Source organism: Schistocerca cancellata, chromosome 6, assembly GCF_023864275.1.
Source record: "Schistocerca cancellata isolate TAMUIC-IGC-003103 chromosome 6, iqSchCanc2.1, whole genome shotgun sequence".
NCBI lineage: Eukaryota > Metazoa > Arthropoda > Insecta > Orthoptera > Acrididae > Schistocerca > Schistocerca cancellata.
In genome coordinates this window covers 691,444,609-691,462,851 of record NC_064631.1, presented here as the reverse complement: position 1 = coordinate 691,462,851, position 18,243 = coordinate 691,444,609, and the positions used below count along the sequence as shown (strand labels likewise).

The following is an 18,243-nucleotide window of genomic DNA, read 5'->3' as shown; positions in this document are numbered from 1 at the left end:
AAAAGTAATAGCAGTGTGCATAACTACAATACTAGGAGAAAGGATGATCTTCACTACTCAAGATTAAATCTAATTTTGGCACAGAAAGGGGTGAATTATACTGGCACAAAAGTCTTTGGTCACTTACCAAATAGTATCAAAAGTCTGACAGATAACCAACAAGTATTTAAGAAGAAATTAAAAGAATTTCTGAATGACAACTCCTTCTACTCCATAGAGGAATTTTTAGATATAAATTTAAAAAATATATATATATATATTAATAAAAAAAATAAAAAAAATAAAAATAAAAAAACAAAAAATGAAAAAGTTGTTATATTAACTTAAGTATGTTGTTAAATTAACTTAATTATGTCTTGTATTGGAAAATTTGACTCGTTCCACATCATTACGAAATATCGTATTCATGATCCATGGAACTAGTATTAATCTAATCTAATCTGTCAGGAAGTCTTTTCTGAAAGTATTTGTATGGAGTGTAGCCTTGTATGGATGTGAAACATGGACGATAAATAGTTTTGACAAGAAGAGAACAGAAGCTTTCGGAATGTGGTGCTACAGAAGAATGTTGAATATTAGATGGGTAGATCATGCAACTAATGAGGAGGTACTGAATAGAATTGAGGAGAAGAGGAATTTGTGGCACAATTTGACTAGAAGAAGTGGTCCTTTGGTAGGACACATAGGACACGTTCTGAAGCATCATGTGATCACCAGTTTAGTGCTGGAGGGAAGCATGGAGGGTAAAAATCATAGAGGGAGACCAAGAGATGAATACACTAAGCAGATTCAGAAGAATGTAGGGTGCAGTAGCTTGCACAGGATAGAGTAGCATGGAGAGCTGCATCAAACCAGACACTGGACTGAAGACCATAACTACAACAACATTATTGAGGGATTGTGAACAGTGAAAGTAAAGTACTGTGAAACTCAAATGTGCACCTGTTGGCTACATCATTTAAAGTAGTCAGTGTTTTACTTCCACAACCCATTTTTCAGCCAGTGTAGCAATGCAGTATGTCAACAATGAGGACAACAAATGAAGGAATAAAGAAGGCAGACCTTCACAGGGTTCCGATCTGATGAGTTGGGGGCCCAGCACATCAATTGGAATGTGCAACTGTGTTCCTTGAACCACTCCATCACATGCCTGTCCTTGTGACATGTCAATTCATCTTGTTCAAAAATGCCACTTCTTTCGGGAAACATGATCATCACGAAGGGATGTATGTGGTCTACAATCAGTGTGCAATATTCCTTGGCTGTGATGGTGCCTTGCATGAGCTCCATTGGACCCATGGATGCCCACATGAATGTTCCCCAGAACATAATGGGGCTCCATCCTGCAGTACAGATGTAAAGGAGCTGTTCCCCTGGAAGCCAGTGGATTTGCATGATGCATGATGAAGAAGGTATTGGGATTCATTAGACCATGCAGTGCCCTGCCACTGCACCAATGTCCAGTGCTGATGGTCACATTGCCATTTTGGTCATAGTTGCCGATGTCCTAGTGTTAAAATTGGCACATGCGTGGGTCGTTGGCTTCAGAGTCCATTCGTCAGGAGTGTGTGTTCAGAAACATATGTACTCTGCCCAGCGTTAAAGTTTGATGTTAGTTCGACCTCAATTTGCTGCCTGTTCTGTTTTACCCGTTTACCCAGTGTATGATGTACAACATCTCTAATGAGGGGTGGCCGGCCAACCCCACACTGGTTGAATATGTTTTCACCTTGGTTTCGCTACATGGTGAAGAGATTCACCACAGCACTCCTCAAACACCCAAGTTGCGCTGTTTCTGAAATGCCTCCAGGCCATCCGAATCTACCTTTGGTCAAACTGAGATAGATTGCACACCTTCCCCCTTCTATACACAGACAGTACACTCACTGATACTACCTGCACCACATGTGTGTCTGACTAAGAGCATTGCTTTCCAGGTGATTCTGTTATTGCTGGATGGGTTTATATCAATAGTGAGTCTGTAGTCATAATATTCTTGTGGATCATTGTGTATATTCACAAATTATTCTGTAGATTTGAATAAGTTGTCGAGCAGATAGAATTTCAGTTTGTATTAGAAGTTAATTCTGTCATCCATTAAATTTTTCACATCACTAGGTAGATGGTCAAAGATTTATATAGCTGAATATCTCACTCATTTCTGTGCCACACTGAGGCCGAATAATGGATAGTTTGTTCTATATATGTCAGTGACTCTCCGTACAGTATAATACACTCCTGGAAATTGAAATAAGAACACCGTGAATTCATTGTCCCAGGAAGGGGAAACTTTATTGACACATTCCTGTGGTCAGATACATCACATGATCACACTGACAGAACCACAGGCACATAGACACAGGCAACAGAGCATGCACAATGTCGGCACTAGTACAGTGTATATCCACCTTTCGCAGCAATGCAGGCTGCTATTCTCCCATGGAGACGATCGTAGAGATGCTGGATGTAGTCCTGTGGAACGGCTTGCCATGCCATTTCCACCTGGCGCCTCAGTTCGACCAGCGTTCGTGCTGGACGTGCAGACCGCGTGAGACGACGCTTCATCCAGTCCCAAACATGCTCAATGGGGGACAGATCCGGAGATCTTGCTGGCCAGGGTAGTTGACTTACACCTTCTAGAGCACGTTGGGTGGCACGGGATACATGCGGACGTGCATTGTCCTGTTGGAACAGCAAGTTCCCTTGCCGGTCTAGGAATGGTAGAACGATGGGTTCGATGACGGTTTGGATGTACCGTGCACTATTCAGTGTCCCCTCGACGATCACCAGTGGTGTACAGCCAGTTTAGGAGATCGCTCCCCACACCATGATGCTGGGTGTTGGCCCTGTGTGCCTCGGTCGTATGCAGTCCTGATTGTGGCGCTCACCTGCACGGCGCCAAACACGCATACGACCATCATTGGCACCAAGGCAGAAGCGACTCTCATCGCTGAAGATGACACGTCTCCATTCGTCCCTCCATTCACGCCTGTCGCGACACCACTGGAGGCGGGCTGCACGATGTTGGGGCGTGAGCGGAAGACGGCCTAACGGTGTGCGGGACCGTAGCCCAGCTTCATGGAGATGGTTGCGAATGGTCCTCGCCGATACCCCAGGAGCAACAGTGTCCCTAATTTGCTGGGAAGTGGCGGTGCGCTCCCCTACGGCACTGCGTAGGATCCTACGGTCTTGGCGTGCATCCGTGCGTCGCTGCGGTCCGGTCCCAGGTCGACAGGCACGTGCACCTTCCGCCGACCACTGGCGACAACATCGATGTACTGTGGAGACCTCACGCACCACGTGTTGAGCAATTCGGCGGTACGTCCACCCGGCCTCCCGCATGCCCACTATACGCCCTCGCTCAAAGTCCGTCAACTGCACATACGGTTCACGTCCACGCTGTCGCGGCATGTTACCAGTGTTAAAGACTGCGATGGAGCTCCGTATGCCACGGCAAACTGGCTGACACTGACGGCGGTGGTGCACAAATGCTGCGCAGCTAGCGCCATTCGATGGCCAACACTGCGGTTCCTGGTGTGTCCGCTGTGCCGTGCGTGTGATCATTGCTTGTACAGCCCTCTCGCAGTGTCCAGAGCAAGTATGGTGGGTCTGACACACCGGTGTCAATGTGTTCTTTTTTCCATTTCCAGGAGTTTATATCCTCCGTACAAACATATCCTTAACACAGTCATAAATTTGTCTGATACCCTTTTGATTTATAAGTGTTGGTGTGGTATGTAGTCAGATGCTTTTCCTTCTCCTATTCCTTTGCTTTGCTCTTCCTGTTCTTCTACGTTCTTCACTACTTCTCCTGTGCTGTATACTGTTTTATACCCAGCCAAATTCCTCTTGTTGTAGTAGTAATTGGTGGTTGAAAGTCGTTGGCCTGTTCAGATGTCCATTTTTGGAGCAGAGGGAATTGCAAATCAGAAATGATATTAGTTTAAATTAAAAATGTTATTGTTGCTTCCTAGCAAGAAAACATCCCTCCTTAGTAATTCATGAGATTGTTTTGTACACATGTCTAATCTGACTGTGTGTGTGTGTGTGTGTGTGTGTGTGTGTGTGTGTGTGTGTGTATGTATGTAGGGGGAGGGTCAGATTTATTAAACTAAGAATTTTTTTTTATACAAGTATATTTCAAAAATTCATCTGATTACTTCTTTAATGCTATTTCAGGCAACTTTACACAACATCAGGGAACTGAAACGTGGTATGGAGGAATTACACACTGACAAGATTGCAAATTTCTCTGCAGTCCTGATGCATGCTTTTGAGTTACTCCAATCTGTAAGTATTTAAATACTGTGGCATTTTTAATAAAATTTTTGTTAAGTGAAGTTATAGCATTTATTTAAAAGAATGCATTGCAAAAAATGAACTGTATGATTCACTGAACAGCTGGTGGATTGGACAATGGAAATTGTGTTATCTTTCATGGGTGTTCATTTTAGAATTAGCCACTCATACTTGCATAACTATAAATTTAAGTTACTCATACATCATTCTGCAGGGATGCAATATCGGTTTTGGAAAAGTTTAATAATTTTTGTTCAGGGAAACTTCTACTTTACAGAATTTTTAATAGTCTATTTCTTCTGCTTGATTTTGTTCACCACTATCTGGTCCTCCAATTTCAACAGTTACAATTGCTTTCCACTTTACACATACAGGTGCAAGTGAAACCTGAAGAATATTGGAAAATGCACTGTCCTCATATGGCTTCACATTGTTGGCTCCTTTCAGGTGTTGGGCTTGAAAACTGTAACTTATCTGTTGCAGCAGCTCTGTAATACAAGTTACTACTAGAAAGGGAAATAATGTTGCCTACTTAATGCTTTCAATACTTTTATGAAACAATGTGATTATATACTTGAATTGATTCTTTTACATTTACTAATTATTTTTAAATTAGGAATATAAAAATGTTCATTCCTGACATGTGTTCATCGGATCTCGTGAACATAAACAGAAAAGTTGCCTGGTAGTTGCTGTTGGTAAAGTTCAGTCATTAAAGCTGCTTGCCCTAAGTGGAGTTCATCAGTCTGCTAAAATGGTCTGATTCATTTCATCACACTCAACTCACTCCACTTGCCACACAGTATTCTAATATTGATGGCTTAAAGAAGAAGGCTAATAAAAAAATTCGTTTGACTCACATGACTGTTACAACGTAGTTCCAAAGTCTCGTACACACAAAAAATTCAGCAAAGCTCTAACATATATGAGGCAACGTGCATAGAGACAATGTTGCAAACACCGTACTGTTTACAGCTCATGCCCGCAGCTGCCTGTGTTAATCGTATTCTTACTGATCATTATAATTAATTCTTGTATTTTCTTTTGAGACTTTTCAGTGATCAGATACATTTACTGGAAGAGGATCTTTTCCTTAGAGTAGCAAGATATAGCTAACAATTTTTGTAAGGACATAGTGTGAAGGTCTGTGTGCTATGAACAAAAGATGCCTTCAGTTGTGAATTGTAGCCAAAATGATTAAGTTACAATAGTGAAATGCCACACCACATTGGTAATTTCTTAGTCATAATTTAAACTTAGTTAATCTACATAGATCCTACTAAAATCTGCACATCACAAATATTTACTGAATTTTCTCATTTCAAATTGTATCCAGAGATCAGCAGACCTATTGAAAGTTTTCTGTATGTAATATTACTTGTTTATACCAAATTTGACCTTTCTATCCTAAATCCCTGCTAACCATGAAAACACAAAAAAACTTTTAAGAACATAAAAAAAATTGTTACTTCATCTTCTTGAAATTTTGTTAAACATTTTCTTTCCATCTACCACAACTTAATGACAAAAAAGTTATACTAAAACAATTATTAGTAATGTCAAACAGTTGCACAATTATTGTAACATCATGTGTTTGCACTTGGCATGGAAGAGTTCACGGAGCACTTTCTCTCACATTCAATCCCGTTTCACAGCATTAGCTTAACACAGATCACCCCATAAACATTAGAAATTATGTTAAAGAAGGCAGTACGTGCAGTCCTTACGTGCAGTCCTACAATTCCTCTGAAGAGGATATAATTATAAAAAGTGCTGAAATTAAAATAATGATTTTTATAGTCAAAACTGGACATTAATATCTTCAGTGTGGTTGTGGAACCATATCTCAAGAAAATTTTTGGTTAATTGCATTTAGATATAGCTAGTTTTGAGGCAAGTAAACAATCTGAACTGAATTGTGCCTAAACAAACGTGTGTGCGTGTGTGCGTGTGTGTGTGTGTGTGTGTGTGTGTGTGTGTGTGTGTGTCTACGCACGCACTTTTTGCTAATAATGTAAAAAAAAATGATGAATGTTTTTGAGTGCTTAAAGTATGCAGCTGCATAATATTCACAGCTGATTTTTTCGCTGTACTACTTTCCAGTATTACTCATCTCATATACTTAATGTCTTCTATGGAGGAAATAATCACCAATTGGTATTACAGTATCGTGAGAGCACATCAGGAGCCCATTGCAATCAGGCGATAATGCTAATAACAGATGGTGCACCTTACAACTACAAGGACATATTTGAAATGTATAACTGGCACAAACAGCCTGATGGTGAGGTTCAGATACCAGTTCGAGTCTTTACGTATTTAATTGGTCGTGAAGTGGCAGATGTTCGTGAGGTCAACTGGATGGCATGTGCTAATAAAGGTGAGAATAAAAGTAATTGTGGAATAATCAAACTGTGGAAAACCCAAGATGGAATAACAACAATATGAAAGAATAGATAACTACTAACCACATAGAGAAGGCGTTGAGTGGGAGAAAGGCGACTAGATTTCGTTCAACTATCGGAATAATTCCTTCAACAAGCATAGATAACAAAACTTGCCTTGTGCATGTCCATAAAAGCACAATTCACTCACACTCACACTGTTATTTCTGGGCACTAAGGCCTGACTGTGATTGTGTCTGAGGTGAGCATTTATCACCGCTGAGTTGAGTAGTGGGGGTACTAGAGGACCCATGGGTCATGAGGTATAGCACAATAGGGGATGAGGGAAGATGGTTGTACTGCCTGTGGGGGCATGGAGGGAAATAGTGGGGCAAGATAGTAGCACAATAGGGGATGAGGGAAGGTGCTTGTGCTGCCTGTGGGAGCATGGAGGGACATGGTGGGGCAAGATAGTGGACTGCTAGATGCAACATTGGTGGGCTGTTCTGGGGGAGGGAGAGAAAGGCGATAGGAGAGAAGCAGAGAAGGGGAAAGGACTATGAAGTTGCACTGGCATTTGTAGGGATGAAGTGGAGGCAGGGAAGAGGATAGTCAGATGGAGGACAGGGACTAGTGAGTGCTGAGGGGAATGAAAAATATGTTGCAGACAGAGTTCCTGTCTGTGCTGTTCAGAAAAGCTAGTATTTGTGGGGGGAACCCAGCTAGCACTGTCTTGCAGTAGTTGTTGGAGCTGAGTTGAATGCATTGCGTTGGGGAGCATGTTCAGCAAGTGAGTGAGCCATCTGTCTGTTGGCCATAGTTTGACAGCTTGACTCATACTGGCAGACAGCTTGTTAGCTATGAGTTCCATGTAGACTACACCACAGTGGCTACAGCTGAGTTGGTAGATTACTTAGCTGCTTTTACACCTTTGATGTGGTAGGAGATGCTTGTGACAGGACTGGAGCAGGTGGTAATGGGAGGGTGTATGGGACAGGTTTTTCATCTATGACTATTGCAGGGATGTGACCCAGCGGCTGGGGCAGCAGTGGAACAGGGACAGATAAGAATGTCGCGTAGGTTGTATGGGAAGCAGATACCACTGTGGGAGGGATGTGGATGATAGCAGGGAGGATAATCCTAATTTCAGAGCACAAAGACAGATAGTCAAAACCTGAGTGGAGAATGTGATTTAGTTTCTCTACTCCTCTCCTCTCGTCATGTCCTGAAATTAGAAATACCCTCCTCACCCTTGATGCAGTGGTATTCCAGCACATACCAAACCTGCGCAATATTCTTGTCCATCCCTACTCCACCCATGCTCTTAACCCCTTACCTCAGATCTCACATTCCTAGATGCAAAAGCTGTCCATACATGCTCCCACTATCACCTTCTCCAATCCTTTCACATGTATGTTCTACCACATTCAATACAGGACCACTTGTGAAATCAGCCAAGTGAACTATCTACTTAGCTACATTCACTTTGCCACATTCTACATGGAAATGACAACTAACAAGCCATCTGTCCACATGAGTGGCCACTGCCAAACTGTGGCCTAGAAAAGACTGTGCTCAACATGATGGACTTCAGTTTAAATACTGCTTCAAAGCTTGTGCTATCTGGATTCTTCCTTCTGGCCTCAAATTTCGCTAGTCCCTGTCATCCACTTGCCTATCCCCTTCCATCTCCCCATTCCAGACGTACACATTCCTTGTGTTCTGCCAATGCACCTGTATTGTCCTTTGTCTGCACCTGTATTGTCCTTTGTCTGCACCTGTATTGTCCTTTGTCCTTCTCTACTTCTGAGTCCTCTATCCTGTCCCCATCACACCCCTGCACATTCCCACAGGCAGCACTTATCCATCATTCCTACCCTCCTATACCTCCCTGCCCCATTACTAACCCCAGCAAAAATCAGTGCAGTTGCAGTTGGGCCTTTGCAACAGGAGACCTGGTCTGAATGTTATCTGTGTCTGATTAAGGACTTAGTCCGTTAGATGAATGATATCTAGCAGTCTTTTTCAGTTTGTCTGTCAGCCACACAACACCTCTTCTATGTGATGACTAGCTATCTGTTATTTCTTTTTTAAAGTCCTGTTAATTATGCAACAAAGGCTGTTGATTAGCAAATCTCATGTGTTGGTGTAATTTCTTGTACTGAAGCAAGTGTTTGATTGTAGAATATGCGATATCAAATAAACATAATGAATAATGGCGAATGTTTATATGTATCATATACTGCTTTACTGGAAATTGTGATGTGCCGTAATTAATGAAAACAGTGGTTTGTTAAGGACCCTTGGTGATACAACAACACATTAGTACGTTAATGGCCAATTTTTTTAAAAAAATTTTGATAACACAAAGGAGCTCTGTGAAGCAAGAAAACAACTTATTCATGATTAATTTTGAGAGTGAGATGCCTTATACCAGTTTTGATTACATCACTTTGTTTCATGCTGTTACCATATCTGTGTAAATAGACATGTACACATTCAGTTGTACAATGTTATACATCAGAGACCAAGCATAAAAACTGGATTTTGAGATGTTAATGAAAATATGAAAGTGTTAGTGTAAATTCAGCATCTACATCAAATCTAGCTTTTTAAGCAGTAAAATAATGAAACTGAATTAAATTTACGTGCTTGTATCTTAAAATCATTTCAAATGTAGTGACTTTGTGTGTGTGTGTGTGTGTGTGTGTGTGTGTGAGATTCTTTTATATATATGATTTTCATTTCTGCGTTTTGCATGAACTGACTGCAAGCCAACATGTGTCTCTTATTCAAGTAATGCACATTAGAGAAGAATATACTGTCATTTATTTCACCAAATAAAATATGATTGTATTAGTTCAGGCTATATTTAATGATTTTTAACTGATACATCAGGAAAATAGCATTACTGCTTAATGTTTGCACATTTGTTTGCCTATTTATTGAAGTAATACCTTCATACATAACTTGAAGAAAAATTCTCCTTATATATATATTCAGAAAATAATGTATTCTTTCTTATATAGTTTAAGTAAAATTCAAGAAATAAAAAATTATGGCCATAAATAATATATTTTAATGAATTTAAATATGTAAATGTGTTTTACTGACATATGAACATAGGTACTAACATTGATTCTAAACATTTACACACTTTATTTGATTATACCATTACTTGATATCTATTACAATGTCACAGAATTGTTGCATACATTTAATTTAAATAAAATTAAGCTACTTCTTAACACGTTTTCATTATAAATATTTTAGAAATAAAACTTAATAAAAACTCTTACGTCTTACAAAGGTTCTAGAACTTTAAACTTTAGAATTGCATAAGTGAACAACAGAAATTTCTTATTTTGTTATTTCACTATCAACAATAAAATCAGTTTGCAAGCAGTCAAAGCTGTCAATGTAATCCTCGAAGTCAGGGTAGCAGAGAGTTTGCAATAAAAATCTTGTACATCATTTGGAATGAGGTGCATTAGAGATTGAACATCTTTTAGCTTGGCTTCAGAAATTATCTTTCCATTTGGCCATAGCTTCATTAAGAGGGTAGAAAAATTTATTTTGTACTGCGTTTTAGATGGTCAGCCAGCCGATTTCTTCATAGTGTCAACTTCAAATTGTTTACCATTAAATTCAGTTTTGAACAATATATGGAATGGTTTGTCGTTATACAGTTCTACTCTCTCACATTCAGCCAGTTTATTTTTTCATTCTGGGAGTTGATTTGTACGATTTACTATGTTTTTTTTTTTTCTATATTTGATGTACTCTTGAAATCTTTAACTTTCATTCTATGAAGTGTAAGAGAATTTATTTTGTGACACATTTTCATGACATTCATGTAATTGTCATGTACATGTTCAAGAGTGTGCTGTTCTATGTCTCCAAAATCACCGTCATTCAGAAGAAAGCTATGTCCAGGTATAAGAAACCTCTCCCTTACTTTCTGCAATGTAGGATGCTGATCTAAAATTGATTTTAGCATTAGAACCATCTAGATGTTGCTATTCTATCCACCACATGAATCAGATCACAAAATTACTTCTTTGGCTGTCGATACATGTTCCATTAAATATTTTAATCAACAGGGTGCTTCTTCCTGTGTTCCACATCCTGCCTCACTCTCTAACCAGACATAGCAGTGCCCTTTCATTGCTAGCATTTTGAATACTAGGTTATACAGCCACAAATGTTGCTTTTAGAACACAATGTTCATAGGAATTCTTGAAAGAGGATAATATTTTTTCAAGGTCAAAATGAAGAACTTCTACATTCCCGTCTTCTCTAGCTCTTAAAATATCTGAAGATTTCAGATATTGAGCAGCCTTCACTATATTAAGATGAGTATTTTTGTTGATATTATGTTTTCTACCACAGAATTGTCACAATTTTTTTTTATCGGGGCAAGAGTGTTGCAAACATTACCTGTAGCTTTTCTCTGTTTCTTTCTTGGTAAATTAAATTTTGACAAGAATATGTTCTTGTAAAATGGCAGTGATACAGGGTCTGAATATTCTTCTTTGTACAAGATGTACATGATGTTAGCAGTAATTTCTGGGTCGAGGTATTCTCTTTTTCACTTCTTCTATAGTGAAACTTGGATTTAGGAAATTTTCTAATATGATGTGTTACTCGTTTGCATTTTTATTTAGGATGCCTGTTCTTTTCTCACCCACTGCTCAGAGGTCTCTAATGCCCTGGGGCGATTTAATGTACTTTGGAGCCAAATGTACCCTTCTGCTGGATATTCTCAAGGTCTGAAGAAAGAAAGTTTTACATACAGTTATCCCGTATATTTTGTACAACCTTGTTTCTGTCCTTTTTTGTGGATTCTTAACTCTCTTCCTTTTTACTTCATTTTCTGATACCACAGTGCAGATAAGTGCTGCTCAGGCATCATGTACAATAGTATAGACGAATTTTCCAATCTCACCTTTTAATTTATGCGTTCCTAACATACGAAAACATTCACCTGAACAGAGATGGTTTTTGAAGCCTCTCTTTTCTTTTACTTTTAAATTATGTAAGTCTCATGTCTAATACACTTTAACTTCCTTATTTGTCAGTTTTGTTATGGGTACTTACTTGTCCTCCCCTTCCTGTGCCTCCCATTTGAAGACTCTCCCATGTCTTCAGAGTTAACATTTAACTGTCTAGTATTTCTTCAAGTCTTCAGAAATTTTGGTTGGACCCACAGCACCCAAACTGGAAACATAATTTCTTTTGTAATATGACTGTAAAATAGTCAAGGGGCTTAACTTAGACTTTACTGCACTCAGGGGTGTGAGATCAACAGCTGATTTATCTGACTGATCAAGTACCGTGACTTGTGTTGCAAAGGTAGGTTGGGCCTACTGCATGTCCATTTTCCAGTGTATGGAAAACCAGATGCTTTATTAAACATAGTAATGTAGAATGTCACTTTTCTGTATCATAACTAGAAAAAACTACAAATAATTTGCAATTATTGCACCTGAACTGTCAGTATTATATTAAAGAAAGAAACCAGAGTTTCAAGTTCATGCTTCTTCTTCTTCAGTCTCCATTACATGTTTTGCTCATGTTTCATACATTTCCATTATTCAGACAGCACTTAAGAATAGTAAAGCTATAAAATATATTATTGGATGATTGTCTTAGAGAGAGAGAGAGCACAGGCAAAGCACTAATGCATCATGTGACCAAGTGATGCTCATTTGCCACATAGCTAACTGAAGCAAAATAAAACTGTAAGATTGTGCAACTAGTCAACTGATCCAAAATGTAATAACTGATATGGAGTGTTTGGCACTTGGCTCAATATAATTTCTTGCCAAAAAATTGACCACATTGGGGTCAAACGAGTTATTTATGGGTAGTTTACACTTTCGCACATGACAAAACTCTATCACCTGGTGAGCAAGATGTATGAAACAGGCGAAATACCCTCAGACTCAAGAAGAATATAATAATTCCAATCCCAAAGAAAGCAGGTGTTGACAGATGTGAAAATTACCGAACAATCAGTTTAATAAGCCACAGCTGCAAAGTACTAACACGAATTCTTTACAGACGAATTGAAAAACTAGTAGAAGCCAACCTCGGGGAAGATCAGTTTGGATTCCGTAGAAATACTGGAACACGTGAGGCAATACTGACCTTACGACTTATCTTAGAAGAAAGATTAAGGAAAGGCAAACCTACGTTTCTAGCATTTGTAGACTTAGAGAAAGCTTTTGACAATGTTGACTGGAATACTCTCTTTCAAATTCTAAAGGTGGCAGGGGTAAAATACAGGGAGCGAAAGGCTATTTACAATTTGTACAGAAACCAGATGGCAGTTATAAGAGTCGAGGGGCATGAGAGGGAAGCAGCGGTTGGGAAGGGAGTGAGACAGGGTTGTAGCCTCTCCCCGATGTTATTCAATCTGTATATTGAGCAAGCAGTAAAGGAAACAAAAGAAAAATTTGGAGTAGGTATTAAAATCCATGGAGAAGAAATAATAACTTTGAGGTTCGCCGATGACATTGTAATTCTGACAGAGACAGCAAAGGACTTGGAAGAGCAGTTGAACGGAATGGATGGTGTCTTGAAGGGAGGATATAAGATGAACATCAACAAAAGCAAAACGAGGATAATGGAATGTAGTCGAATTAAGTCGGGTGATGCTGAGGGAATTAGATTAGGAAATGAGACACTTAAAGTAGTAAAGGAGTTTTGCTATTTGGGGAGCAAAATAACTGATGATGGTCGAAGTAGAGAGGATATAAAATGTAGACTGGCAATGGCAAGGAAAGTGTTTCTGAAGAAGAGAAATTTGTTAACATCGAGTATAGATTTAAGTGTCAGGAAGTCATTTTTGAAAGTATTTGTATGGAGTGTAGCCATGTATGGAAGTGAAACATGGACGGTAAATAGTTTGGACAAGAAGAGAATAGAAGCTTTTGAAATGTGGTGCTACAGAAGAATGCTGAAGATTGGATGGGTAGATCACATAACTAATGAGGAAGTATTGAATAGGATTGTGGAGAAGAGAACTTGACCAGAAGAAGGGATCGGTTGGTAGGACATGTTCTGAGGCATCAAGGGATCACCAATTTAGTATTGGAGGGCAGCGTGGAGGGTAAAAATCATAGGGGGAGACCAAGAGATGAATACACTAAGCAGATTCAGAAGGATGTAGGTTGCAGTAGGTACTGGGAGATGAAGAAGCTTGCACAGGATAGAGTAGCATGGAGAGCTGCATCAAACCAGTCTCAGGACTGAAGACCACAACAACAACAACATGATTGGATTCAAAAATTTTAAAAAATACAAAATGGTGTTGGTCAGTTGATGTATAACACTGTCCAATTAAGAGAGAGCAGAACTACAACTCCCAGACCTTTCACTGAAATAACATAGACTTTGCAAAAATATTGCCCGTTAATACATTTAAAAAAATTGTTCATTTTGATACATGATCATGGGTTAATACAGAAATGAATGGTTTGGAAACCATATTTTCATTAGTATTCCAAATAGAAATGAGCAATTGTTCACATTAAGTATCCTGTATTTACCCAGGTGTAGTAAGATGAGGTTTCCATCATTCGAAAAATATGGGATTGTCTTACATTTGCAGATTAAATTATTGTTCCTGAAGGTCAGCATTTTTATATTGTGTAATAGCTTAATACAGAGGTTGACTTACATTTACAAAGGAGCTTTGTCAATTGAGGCCATACAGAGATGTAATTTGGTAAATTGGGAAGGGTGGGAAGGGGAATAGTGCCACCAGCTTGGCTGAGCACTAAGATGAGTGTGAGGAGGGAAATATTGAGTGGGCAGCAAATTTCATGTGCTGCCAACTATCAACTATGGGGCTTATTCCATGTACCTAGGTTTTCTGTGAATATCTGTCATGCTTAAACTGCAGTTTGCCTGAATCCAGCTAGAGTTGGAATTGAACAGACTTTAAAATTGGACAAATACTCAACAATAGTAGACATTCCTGCAGTAGGGAAATTAACGATAGCAAAAATATTTTGTGGAGCAAAGCTGTGACTCTGTTGAGAAAAGTAGGTCTTAGAGTTTGCAGTTTGCGATTGGTTCAAGCAAGCAATACAATTCTTAAGTTCACAGTGATTCATGGAGCAGTGGACACAACCAACTGTGCACAAGAGAGAACATTTGATGTCACAGAAGTAAATGTATGTAGGTGACATCAGATTAAGAATAAATTAAAGAATTCCAGTTCTACACACCACACTTTCAGGGGACTGAAGCAGTGAAGGTATCTTGGAATGGAGCAGCAGTTTGCTCAGTGTGGGAGAAATACAGTGAAGGCTTCATGATTACTCAGAGAAATTATTGGAATAAAGTTTCTGGAGGTAAAGAAGAATTTTGTAACTGCATGGATTGTGGAATTCCAAGCAAATGCTGGCTGATGCATGATGATAATGATGATGATGATGATGATTATGTTGAAGAAGTAGTGAACGACATTAGTTCAGGTACTTCCCATGGCATTTGATGCCCATGTTAACTTGAATATCATATATATGGAGTGGTTCTTATGACATTGCATCAAAGAGCACATAGAGTAAAGTTACATATCAGCCTCAAAACATTTCAATTATTTTCTTGGGCATTGACATTTTAGATAGTGTCACTTTCTCTCTGCCATCCAAAATGACCCCAAGCTGTGATGCCAAAGAATAAACGACACCTTCACTGCAGGTAGAGACACTCGATTATCTTGATGCTCTGCCGATATCCTGTGTCCACACTTCTTTAATCATTTCTATACACATCAACATAAAGTATGAACAGTTGCTTGTTTGTTACTTGCAAACTAACTAAAATACTTTTTCTACTTTCACGAGCATCTTTTTTTGTCGCTCTAAGAGGATAATAATGAAACATGTTATTCAGGAGAATTTCATGTTAGACTTCATAATGATACTTTACATTATCTGTTACAGTGCCTTTATCACTCAAAACTTATGTACACTTTTGTACATCATCTATGAATACCTTATCATTTAAGTTTAACCATCTAAAATGGGTTGGTTCTGAAAATGATACACATCTTTTGTCTAAATAGTCCAGACATTTTCCATACAATGAAATAGCCTCCTACTCAAAATTGTCAAGATCTTTATCAAGTCCCCAGAACTTTCCAGTTTTCTTCATTACCAATGTAGTCTTAAGAAGAGAACACACATTATCTAATATTACAATCATCTCAACAATGGATGTTTGCTCACTTTCAACCTGTTTTATCTCATGATGAAACACAGACATCAATGGATGTGTTTTTCAAAGACCATCTTTAGAACTGTAGGGGCATTGGATATAAACAAAAAGTAAGATTTCAAGGCCTCGTACATTTCAATTATCCAGTCAAGTCCAGGGAATGGAGCTAACCATCTGGTTTTACTATGGATATGTAGCTATCTGTAACAAATTTCTACAATTCACAGTAATGCTGGAGTTCCTCAGTTCTTACTGTACATACAGAATAATAATTATACAGCTTGAAAATAATACACTGTAAACCAACACTTAAATCAACTCTGTTCCCATGCTGAATGGCATTGTTCTGAAATTATTATTAACATAGATTATAATTTTGTAGGATGCACTCATATATTTGCTTTATATCTGCTGCTGCCACAAGCTCATGTTGTCGACTGTAACATGGTTTTTACACCATGAACGATCAATACAAACATTATGTTTCAGAACCATTATTCTAAATCATGTCATAATTATACTGACATGCTTACAACACTGACGTACATCTTACTTAAGCAATTATATGCTTCTTGCAAAATATCTTCTAAGACACTGCTCCTTCATACCAACATGGCTGCCCCTTTATATATAAATTCAAACAATCCTAGGTATTGTTATAAAGGGTTTTTTAATAAAATTAAAATTAAAACTATTGCCTTAAAATTAATGGCATATTTCAACAGTTGCACTGGTTCTAATAGAGCAAATACATTTATTGGTTTCTTAAGTATTTAACATTTTAGGAGTGTGTGAATACTCAAATACGAAATATTAAGAATACTTTTACTATTTTTATAAAATGCAAAAGATACATGGTTCCGAAAATATTCCTACCAATGTATATGTTTCCAAGTCTCCCACTGAAAGTGGCAAAATAGGTCTTTTATTTATTATTGGCAAAACATCTAAAGAACTACCTATATTTACATGCCACTTACAACATTTTCGCTACTTACATTTTAATTTTCTTATCAATTTTAATTCTGCTGCATGGGATTAGCTGAGCGGTCTAAGGCGCTGCAGTCATGGACTGTGCGGCTCGTCCCGGCAGAGGAGATCCTATATGCACAAAACATACTTCATGAAAATACCATGCATTTAACTTGAGTCCAGTCTGCAGTCTGAAGCAGTTGGTTTTCTCATAGCTCGAGCAGCTTTATTGACTGCAAAACTTATGTCTGGATGAGTTGCTATTGAGAGATACATAAGACATCCAATTGCCTCGCTATAGGGAACGGAGGACGAAATTGCTTCTGTTTCATGCTGATTATTTTCTTCATATCCAATGGGAGTTGAATTCTTGTTAGATTCTGCCATTCAAAATCTTTCCAGTATTTCTTTCATGTACTTTTCTTGACTTATCATAATTGCTCCATTTTCATTTTGTTTTATTTTTATGCCAAGAAAACTGTCAAGAGTTCCCAATGTTATATCAAACTCACATTGTAAAGTGTTCAGAAATGCTGTTATTTCTTTTTCATCACTGCCAACAATTAGGCCGTCATCAACATAAATAGCTACATAAAGTCTTTTTTCATTGCATTTGTGATAAAACAAACAAGGATCTGCAGCACTGTTCCGAAAACCTGCTTTCTCCATAACTCCCATTAACCGTTTGTTCCATCAGCGTAGTGCTTGTTTTAGTCCATGGCGACTCTGTTTTAGGAGACACACTCGATGCATACTATCTTCAAAGCCTTCTGGTTGTTCCATGTATACTTCATCTTGAAGTATTCCATTCAAAAATGCCATCTTCACATCAAATTGTTTCAACACCAGTTTTTTGAAGCAGCTACTGCTAGCGAAACTCTAATGGTGTCATAACGTGCAGCAAGACTAAATGTATCTTCATAATCTATTTCTGTCCTTTAGCAACTAATTGAGCTTTGAAGCGAGTGTTTCCATCAGCTGAAACTTTTCGACGTAGAACCCAACGATTTTGTAATACTTTGGCATTCATAGGACGTTCAACTAACACCCAAGTATTGTTTCTCTTTAGTGATTCTAGTTCTTCATTGATAGCCTGCATCTAATTTTCTTTCTCATTTGACTGTAATACATCAGAAAAACAGTTTGAATCTTTCTGTTCACCAGCAGTAAGTTTTGAAAACATCAAGAACTCACCACTTTCTATCCAGGCTGGTTTTCTTCATAGTCTTCTGTTCTCCAGTTCATCTACATTAGAAGATTTTGATGCTTTGGCTTTCAGGAATGCTGCTGATTTTTTGTTATTGCCATCTGATTCCTGACTTCCTCCAGATTAAAGTCCGTTAAAGTTTTCTTC

At 38.4% G+C, this 18,243-nt stretch overlaps 1 protein-coding gene across 3 annotated transcripts in view; it reads left to right on the top strand.

The window, feature by feature from the left end:
• LOC126191240 (voltage-dependent calcium channel subunit alpha-2/delta-3) overlaps positions 1–18,243 on the top strand; it is a 792,714-nt gene that overhangs the window by 394,190 nt on the left and 380,281 nt on the right. For all 3 annotated transcript variants that reach the window (XM_049932047.1, XM_049932049.1, XM_049932048.1), the window contains exons 7-8: positions 4,180–4,290; positions 6,466–6,679. In XM_049932047.1, coding sequence (XP_049788004.1) covers positions 4,180–4,290; positions 6,466–6,679 — 325 coding nt within the window. The remainder of the gene's footprint in view (positions 1–4,179; positions 4,291–6,465; positions 6,680–18,243) is intronic.